Here is an 11107-nt window from a genome sequence, read left to right on the forward strand (position 1 = left end):
GATTAATTATTTTATTAAATATGAAACATTATCAAATAAAATAGTTTACAAATGTAATACAATTTTTGATTAAGGCCAAACAATCTGCCATATTATGCATTGGGCTATATTCTGGCTACTATTTAATAATTAAACCCTAAGTAATTTTGGTAGATGTAGGTGGTTATGCTGCCATCTCTTGATAAATTTAATAATTATAAACAAAATAATATTTAATTTTTAATTTAAAAAGTTCTGGAAGAAAAGAATTGGCCCAGAGTGAGACTCAATTCTGTAACTCCCACATAATTAAATTAAATTTATCAAGAGATGACAAAATTACTTGATGTTTAATTATTAAATACTAGCCAGAATATAGCCTGACATATACTTCAGCAGACTCATTTGGCCTAAAATAGTTTAGTTACAGTTTTCTTTTTTTAATTTTTTTCCATCCTGCAAGCATTAGAACAACATTTTGTCAAGTCATCAAACTATTTCAAATTTGATCAGTCATAAGTTGACCAAGCCTACAGTAGAGATGGCCAATTGTTTAGGAATTGAGTCTATGAATTTGATTCAAACCACTTACAAAAATTACAGAGATTCCAATCAGGACTGAAATCTGTTATAGAACAGCAGATTATTATCTCAGCCATCTGCTATCAAAGTTTTATCTGATGATATGATAAACATATTTTTTACATTTTAATATATTTATATCTTATATTTCAATTCTGCATTTTTAATACTCAATAATTTATATTTTTTGAAAAAATTATTCAAAGGATGACAATTTACATTAATAAATGTTAAGACAAATCCATCAAAAACAATCATCTGTTTTTAGCATCGTATAATAAAAGGTCAGTGCCATCAAAGTGCACTGACCTTTCATCATAGGCTGCTTGGCAGTCTTAGTGATATATTTTCATGTTTTAAGAGAATTTTTTCTGAATATTATTATTATATTTTAATGATTATGATGGACACAGTAAAGGCACTACCCCTACTGGCCTGAAGAACATGGATTTGAGTTTGGATTGACACAGAAATTTTAGATGAGTTAACCTGGATATATTAAACCCTGTCTCCCACTGCTTACCTCCAGAGATAAATCCTTTTTAATATAAAAATATTTAATGATTATCATTTTCATTAATCTCTTAATCAAAATTATATTTATATAAATAAATCAATATAAACAAATAAATGTCATTCGCAAATAAATCTAATTAAATTATTATTTGCTAAAAACTTTTGTAAATTTATTAATTTAATAGTAATTTGAACTTTCAGTTGTTCAATTTGGACATAAATAAAACATTTCAAATTTCACTTTTGATTTGCTAAGTCATGAACCACTGTATGATCAAAGCAACACTCCTTTATTCAGTGAAAGTTGTTTAATATGAAAATGTTTTTGGCTGCTTCTTCTGCCATCATTAGGCTTTGGATGAATATTTAAACAGAAATCAACAGAAACAACATCTGATGAATGGAATGTATACATGTAAATGTCTAGAAAGGAATCTTTGCTTTCGAATATCAAAATTAAAATTAAAACTACAAAACTTAAAAATCAAAATTAATTAAAAATAATTACCAGAGAAGTTAGTAACTGCATATTTTCAAGCATTCTCCAAAGATTCTACATTTCTCTAGATATTGCATTCTCTGAATTTTGTCTGAAAATTTCAAGTACAGGAGTAATTTTTTAAACAAGATTAGTCTTGTTTTACCTTACAAGTATTGTCCTGCATTCAAAACATGCTAATGCCATTGTATATTTGTTATTTCTAATGCCCTGTTGATATTAAGTCTTGCAATTTTCAGACAAAAAAGTCAAAGGAGAATGCATTAACTACAAGGTCATGGAATCTGGAAATGCTGGAAGCATGAAATTACCAACTTTTCTTGAAATTATTTTTAATTGATTTTTTTTAATAAGTTTTGTAGTTTTAATTTTAATTTCAATATTTTTAGCAATAAATTCCTATTTAGCAAAATTATAAATGTGTACATTTTATTTGTCAAATGTCGTTTCCATTTGGTTTATATTTAAATGTTCATTCAAAGCCTTATGATGGTTAATAAAGGACTAGCTGAACCTTTGCAAATTAAACAACTTCTACTGAATAAAAGTGTGTTAGTTATTTTACTTTGATTTGTTAAATAATAATTTTATTTTTAACAGTGGTGCATTTGCAATTGAAGGAAGTGCAAGAATTGATTCCTCTTTCATTGCAAGTCAAGTTGGATTTAACCTCGGTGGAGAATCGTACATAGATTTTGTTACAGATTTTGATTTTTATGATAGCCCTTATAGAACTTGTCTTCAGATGAGTCAACCTGACTTAGAAATTATGTAAGTATTTTATATACTCTATGTTAATGTGTAAATCTTTCATATTTTTACAAAATATGATGATTATAGTAAATTAAAATCTATGCTTATATGCATGAGATATGGCTAGACCCTTTGCAAAGGTCATTTTCATGTATTGTTGAGAAGATGTATCCAGGGGTGCTTGAGGTGATGCAACTCCTTTTGATACCAAAGCAATCAGTTTTATTACTTTAAAATAAAAATAAATATATGCATATTATATGACTAATTAAGTAAGATTAGGTAATTAAAACAATTCTAAGGTAAGTGAGTAACATTCTTTAAAAAGGAACAGGAGACACATTCCTTGGCTCCCCAATCTTCCTTCAGCATACTCATATTCTCAAAATCTTGGATATGCCACTGATTGCTGATTAGAACACTAGCTCACTATGAGCTATTTGGCTGGTTTCATTTTGCCCATTATGGTCAGGTCTAACCCTCAGTGAGAGCAGACATGTAATAAAGCTCTGACATATTTATCTCAAACTACTTTTGAAATACATTAAAGTTTCTAACTTGAATTTAAATCTAATTTTCCAGAACAATAAGCAGATAATATTTTCTTACTCAGCTATCTAGTCAACTCATTTTTATAGCTTCTTCCTGAGCACTTCACTAGACAAAATTACAACTAAATTAGGCTTTCACGTGTTTGCTTTAAATTTTATTTTTCCCATAAACAAAGATAGTTATTTTAATCTGTTTATAAGGATAAGTTATAACTAAAAAAGTTGAAAGATTCATTGATTTTCTTTAACTAACTAGTTAAATGTTTTAAATGTCAATTTAAATTGTAAAATTCAATTTAAATGTATGAAAAAGTATTGACAACTAATATTAAAAGTAATTAAAATATCACTAGTTTCTGTTCTAATCAATTCTAGTTACTGTTTTCTAAATGTTTATGTTATAAATACTTAGATATGTTAATGTTTTTATGAAAAGTATATATTAAAATATTCTTTTAATATGTAAATAAATATAATATTCTAAATTATTATAATTCATAGTTTTACCCAATAGAATATGTTTAAACTTTACGGTACTTTCTGTATATTATTCTTTAGTGTTTTTTATTAGTACATAATAAATTTGTTAATGTTAAATTAATTAGAAGTAAAATATTATGCTTAAAATAGCTTTAAATATATGTATTTTTTTATTTATTTCAGATACAATGTAAAAGAATCACATTCATTTCAAAAACATAAATGGCAACATAAATCAAATAGAAAATATTACATTCCAGGAAAGTCATACTCATTTCATAGAAAAAATGATGAATATTGCTCAATTTTACTTGCAGAAAAATATTAAGTAAGTTTTAGTATTAAACTAAGTTTAAATAATTAAAGTTATAATAATGTCTTGTTTATCAAACAAAAGTAGAGTTTTTTACAACATTAGAAATTTAAATAATCCTCTGATTGTTGCTATCATAACAACATAAACAGATGCAATGCAAATCTTTAGCTTTAAGTCTATTTTGATACACAAATAGAAGGAAACACAAACTGCTTATTTAAAGTTACCAAACTTGGATTTTATTGAAAGTATTTTCAACATACAGTTCAGCCTGCATTAGCCAACTATACATGATTAAAATGAAGACATCTGTTATGACAGGCCAAACTTCACAATTTCCAGATGCCATTTCTGAGTTCCACTAATTACTGGTATAGCACTAATTACATTTTATATATTATAATTACTTTCAAGCAAAGACAAAATTTAAAAAATTTTTCTTTAGCTTTTGAATTTTGGAAAAAGCTATATTATTTCATTAAATAATTAAACTTTTATTCACTACAAAAGACTGTTTTTTAAATTTATTTTTAAGTATAAAGTAGAAGAAATAATATAAAGATAATTATTTACTTTTCTGACTACATTTACATGATGATGATTAACTTTATGAGAAATAGCAAAGTTGTAATATTTCATGTATCTAAATTTTTATCATTAAGTAAGACTGTATTTAATTAAAAAGTTATTAAATACAATATATGAATTGTGTAAAAATGATTCCAAAATTCCATGAATATGATTGTGTGTGTCTTACAATTAGAGAATATCTTAATGAGAAAATCAGTGGATGATGGAATAGATGATGTGATATAGTGTGATTCCAAAGGCTACAGTGATAAACTTAAATAATAATTCATTTCAGAACATTTCAAAGAAAATATTTATTTGTTTTACAACAGTTTAATGCCTAAAAATAATTATAAATTGACTTCTTTAACAATTTGCAACCGTTAACATGGAAGAAGATATCCAGAAGAACATGGCAAATTAAAATGTATGGAAAATGAAGGAAACATTTACAGGGTACATTGTAATGAGTATGCATGGAGACTTTGTGCCACTCTAAGCATAGTGCATTATTTTTGTCATAAATTAATTACATAATTCCCACCAAGATATGTAACTTATACAGAAAATTTATGAATTATTTATTATTTCATGATTAAAAGTTATAAGAAGAAAAATGGTTTTGTTAAATTTATTTCAATTATTATCAATATCAATTTTTTGTTGCATGTATATTGATAATATACTTTGATGAAATTGAAGATAATGGAAATATTTTTTAATTTTGAAATAATAAACGATATTTTTCATGTGATTTAATTTAGAACTTTATTTGATAATTATTAGCAGGAATCACACTGCATAATGCCAAAATTGTCACTTGGCAATATTTTTATTAAAGTGGCAATAAAAACCCTAGTCCGCTTATTTTGACATTCAGTGTGAAATTGAATTGCAACTCACGCTTCAAGAAAAACAGCATGATGTCGAGCTTCCATGCAATGGGAGTCCTGTGCACCACACACCTAGCGATTTTGTGACGTTATACGGCAAGTTCAGGCAGAAAAGTAGGAAATGATGTTGAGAACTGAAGGTAGTTTTGTACAATGCCACTCAGTGTTTCCAGATCTGAGATTTTTTTTATTGAATGATATAAACTTTGGGGAATTTTTTGGGTTGACTTTTTCACTTTAATTTTTTTTCAGTAGACTAAAACAAAAATTTTGACATAACAGAACCTGTGAAATACTATTAAAACATTGTAATCAAATGTGTTATTTAGAATTAGTCATTAAAAAATTATTAAAAAATGATTCCTATTGCTAACAAGAAGAGGGCCAGACATTCAGGTCTCCGATTTGAATGAAAGTTGGTGAGCATGTAGCCTTAAACACAAATTGTTCCTTATCCAAATAATACTGTTATGGCATTCTCTAAAGGAGTGGCCAAGAAAAAAGTGGATTTCTTGTGCACAACATCCTGCAAGCTTTATGGGCAGGGCATAGCAAACCAGGAACACTTACCCAATCTTTCACTCTGGGAGTTGCTGAAATCATGCACTTCACCCGTACCTGACAATCTTGCACCATTTCCGTCTATCCATACATACATCTTTTGCTTCTACATTCATAACTCTTTTCACATATTGTTCAGAATCTGGCCCACTTTTGAAGTGTTTCTCAAAAATGGGCCTCTGAAAATTTAGTGTTTAACTTATACGTCTTTGAAAGTTTCACGTCTCTGAGCGGTGATAGCTGAATGGATAAGATACTAGGCACTGGAGCTAAAGTAAAAAATAGTAAAGTAAACAAAAACATAGATGTTATAGGTCCAAACTTGCAGAAATTTCCTTTGTCACATGATATTTGCTGTTTGATAAAGCTTAGAATACATTTTGTCATGCTCTGTGTTGGTTATACCAAGAGACAATTTTACTTATTTGTCTACAAGTATAATTTTAATTTTCTGCTTTATTCAGATTAAGTTACATTCTTTGTACAAAAAATCTCTTTTATTTCTATGTTGGACGGGTTTCTGGTTTATAGTAGAATTTAGACAGAAATCACTCCATTTGGAAGAATTTTTCCATTTAGACAGGTTTTTATTTTATTCAGATTCCATTTCGGACAGATAATACTGTATGTGTATCTAATTCACAATGTATATTATATATGTTGCAGTCAAAACCAGTTTTTAGTTAGAATGCGTTTTAACTAGTTGAAACTAGTTTATACTGGATGTCTTTGTTAAAACCTGTTTTGTCTAGTTAAAACTAGTTTTAACTCAAATTCATTTTTGACTAGCAATAAATTCTAGTTTTAACTAGACAAACAGGTTTTAACAAAGGCATCCAGTATAAATTAGTTTCAACTAGTTAAAATGCATCCTAACTAAAAACTGGTTTTGACTGCAACATATAGAGTGATTCGGGGTAAGATGGTAAGCGGGGGAAGATGCCTACTTTTTGATATTTTCAAACGGTGATGTCAGATATTGTCATGTGTTTGTATGATGAATCGTTGGGCCAATATTGAGTGCAGAAAGCTGTAGTTTGCTACCATTATCTCATTTTCTACATCTGAGAAGAATAAAAGCAAGATAAGAACGAAGTTTTTGTTGCAAAATGTTTCTAGAATCATTTTAAAACTAAAAGTTAAAATAGAATTTATTAAAAATTGCAAAAAACAATTAATGTGTGATGTAGTTAAGGTTCTAAAGTTTCCATTATGAGCTACCGCCGATCCCAATCAGACATGCTAGAACACGTGACTCCACTAGGCATCTTACCCTGACAAATGGAAAAGATGCCACATTTTTCATGGGGTAACATGCCTATTTTTTGTTAATTGAATTCCAATATGCCTATTTTTAATAAATTTTTGTTTTCTTGTTTTATTGCAGGACATGCATAGAAATTATATAAAGACTTTTCAAAAAGGTTTTTGGACTGAAAAAAGCTTTCAGCTAGTTATAGAGCACGTTAGAACGGGCGGAAACTTAACAATACTTATACTGCACTGTTATACTTACTATGAAGTACTTTGTACTACATATGCAATAAATTAAATTTGGTTAAGATATTCGAAAATTAATTTTATGCAATTATATTTGTTATCTTACCTTAATGGCATTTGGCATCTCACCCGGATACTTAGGGTGAGATGCCTAAAATGCCAGACAGTAAAAAAGTCGTCATTGCAAACACAATATACAATTATTTTTCATATACTCCAAAGTTTTATTTGAAAAACATGCTCAAGAATATGATATTTTCGTTAGAGGCCTCCACTACCCAAATTATCGCTATAATTTCCTTCATAAGCAAAATGTTAGGCATCTTTCCCCGAATCACTACACATAACTTCATTTATTTCCCCCAAACATATTTATGTAGCTAAAATTAGTTTTAACTAATGTTAAAAGTTAAAACTAGTTTTATCTAAAATCAAAACATGTACAGCAGTAAATTAACTAGACAAAACGGGTTTTGTCTAGTTAAAACTAGAATTTACTGCTAGTCAAAAATGAATTTGAGTTAAAACTAGTTTTAACTAGACAAAATGGGTTTTAACAAAGACGTCCAGTAGAAACTAGTTTCAACTATTTAAAACGTGTTTTACTAAAAATGGGTTTTGACTGTAACCTATACACTCCTCAAAAGTGAAATCATAACATCATGAAGGAATGTCCATAACCACATGACCATTGCAGAACCGGTAAAGGTGGGAGACATGCACAAATGAAAAGAACAAACAGAGATATGTAACAGATACCTGTTTATTCAGTAATAAATATGGCCCCCACAGGCAGATATACAGGCCGCTATATGACAAGGCATACTATCAATGAGGCAAATAATGGTTTGCCTGCAGTATCCATTGCCAAGCTGCATCCACTGCGGTGCACATGTTGTCTATGGGGTATGTAGAAGTGGTCCCCATTGCACCTCACATCAGACAAGGATCCACAGGTGTTCAATGGGAGAGAGATCTGGTGAGGCTGCTGGCCAGAGATGGATGTGAATTCCATTCAGGCTGGTGAGAATTAGGCAGTCAGACATTATCTTGCAAGAACACTATGTCAGTTGTGGTCTGCATCAGTGATCGAACCACAAGCCCCACAAGTCATATGACATACTGGTTTGAGTACTCTGTTGGTCTGGTACTCTGACACCGGTAAAGGTGTCAGAGTACCAGAAGTGTGCAGGGTACATCCATTGATTGAACATCATGACTCCCCAAACTATGATGCTTGGTGTGGGGCCAGTGTGATGCTCAGCAAAAAGGGCTAACATGTAGCATTTGCTGGGATATTGCCACACCCATTCACAGCTGTCATTCCTCCATAGACAGAAGTGGGATTTATCTGTAAACAATACCTGATGACATTCAGTGGTCCAATTGATTACAACAACAACAACACACCAGGTGTAACCTGTGTCAAGCAGTTATGGCACTCCATTGCTGGTTACCATGCATACAGCCTGACTTCATGCAACCTGTTACAAATGGTTTGGGTGGACACAGATGCACTCATTGATAGTTACAGGTAGCTTCAGATGTCACATGCCATGGATGAATGGGTTCAGCGAATCTGTCAGTATGTGTGCTCAGTCATGCAGTGGTGTGATCTACTTCCTCTTTGGCCTGTTCACAGATGTTTCTGCATCCATCATGTCACATGTTGCTGGATGGTACTCAAGTCATGCCCAACATGCATGGCAACTGTGCACATTGATAAACTGAAGTCGCACAACTCTAGGATATGATGTCATTCCCCAGCTGTTAACAGATGGTATTCAGCTCACTGTAGTCTCTGAGGAAATAAGTTTAGCTCTGCTTCTTCAAAAGTTTAGTTCTGCAAACCATTGCTGATAGCATTTATGACCTGAGCTGGCTGCTGGTCTTTAGAGGTCAAAACTGAGTACCACATGACTTGAGCATATGCAAACTTAATCATTTGCATAGTTCTGTCACCTCTACTGCACCTACAATTTCCTTATGGCTATGCACATTCTTTCATGGTGTTGCAATTTCACTTTTAAGGAGTGTATATAACATATGTAATAGTATGCTAACATGTTAACATACTATTACTAAATATTAAGTTATAATATATGTGTAATTGGAATAATAGTTTCTAGTTGCTAGCTTTTAGTTGTATTTTATTTAACAGTTATAGTAACTAGCATAAATTACAAAAAACCTTACAATCCAGCAGGACATGAGGATGACCATTTAAAATGATTAAAAATTCTCCAAATCTTTTTGCTGGATTGTAAGGTTTGTCATGATAAACATTTTATATTATCCAGTTAAGGATTATTAATACAGTAACTAGTTTTGGTTATAAGGTGTAATTGTAATCTAGATGATATATCAAGCTTAATAATCTTAACAATAACAAAAAACATAATTGGTATTAACTTTTTAGTTATATTGTTAAATGACAAGTAGAGTGCATTCAAATCTTGAATTTCCATTTAAGATTTCAATGCACTCTACTTAAGGGAAAAATGTGTTCTTGAAAAAAATTACATCGAAATAACTTTCTGAACTTCTGATATTAAGAGCTATGTTTTGTATTAATTTATTTAGTATATGGCTCATTTCAGATATGAGTGTTAATAAAATTTACATTATTAAGAACAAGAGAATATTTTTACTGTTTATTTGCAAAGGATGCTTCGTTATTTTTTGTTTGTTTATGTTCATTCAATAATGTGGTATCTTTTCTCAATTTTTATTTCTTTTGTTGACTCCTGATGAGACACTTTGTCTAAATGTTTTCTTTTTGGATATTTAAATTCAGTTTCATTCATGTATTCAAAAATAAGTGATGTATTTGAATAAAAAGAAAAAAATCAATTTGTTCAAGAGCAAAGTGATTTTCTTGGTGTTTTCTTTTAATCTTATCAGCCAACTAAGTGCTTCTGAGTTGGATTCATAATTAAGACAAGAAACATTATCCAGTGACCCTCCCAGTAACTTTCAAATAGGCATATAGCATGAAAAAATGAGCTTTCTAAAACGTTTTTGCTTCAAGAAAAGTTCTTTGAAATGGATTTACATTTGAGCACTTTTCATTAAATATATAAATTACTTTATTGGAATTAATAGATACAATATAATTCTCTATAAACTACTACTATGACAAATACAGTACAACAAATAAGCCTCTTATTATTAATAATAAATAATATAATGCCTGAATATTATGAAATAGTATACATTTTCTAAGGGCAATAGAAGTCAGGTCTTTTTTTAACATATAATTGTCTATAGTAAATAAATAAACCTAACTCCTTAAATAAGTCAAAAGTCTTTTTATCACTTAATATTTTTTCATTGCCTTTGGGAGAAGTATAGTATATTTAAGGAGAAAATTTACTTTAAAAATTTTATTTTATTTGTTTATTTATTTTAAATATACAAATTTTTATGATGAGAAGTAAAATTAAATTATTTTAAATTATTGTAATTAATTTATATTTACAAATTGTAATAATATTTTAGTTTATGAATTATTTGTCAAAAATTTTATAATATTTTCAAGATTATAAAATTTTTAAAATAAGAAATTATTAAACTTTTATTATTTTTTAAAGTTTGATATTTACTTACATAAATCATACAAAAAATTCTTCTAAAACTTTTGATATTTATTTTTAAATATTTTTATAGATAATCCAAAGAAAATAATGAAAATGAATCCTGTGTTGTATAGTTTACAGCTGTAATTAAAATATTATCTTACTGTAAAAAAAATCAAATAAATATTTTATAATAAAATATTTTTATTGATAACTTGTGTTGATAATTTTTCATATAAACATCAAACTGATAAATTAATTTACTAATTTTACAATTAATTGTTTAGAGTAAAGCAATTTTAGCAGTTTCTTAAATTACTTCAAAATAA

The 11107-nt window shown here is 29.0% G+C and overlaps 1 protein-coding gene across 2 annotated transcripts in view; it reads left to right on the forward strand.

Annotated features, from left to right (window-relative positions):
* Nucleotides 1-10992, forward strand: part of LOC136973445 (microsomal triglyceride transfer protein large subunit-like) — a 59035-nt gene extending 48043 nt beyond the window's left edge. For both annotated transcript variants that reach the window (XM_067268168.1, XM_067268169.1), the window contains exons 17-19: nt 2177-2347; nt 3544-3688; nt 10870-10992. In XM_067268168.1, the coding sequence (XP_067124269.1) occupies nt 2177-2347; nt 3544-3688 (316 nt within the window). In that variant the 3' untranslated portion in view covers nt 10870-10992. The remainder of the gene's footprint in view (nt 1-2176; nt 2348-3543; nt 3689-10869) is intronic.
* Nucleotides 10993-11107: the final 115 nt, after the last annotated feature.

Source organism: Centruroides vittatus, unplaced genomic scaffold (genome assembly GCF_030686945.1).
Source record: "Centruroides vittatus isolate TY-2023 unplaced genomic scaffold, ASM3068694v2 contig_3175, whole genome shotgun sequence".
Lineage (NCBI taxonomy): Eukaryota > Metazoa > Arthropoda > Arachnida > Scorpiones > Buthidae > Centruroides > Centruroides vittatus.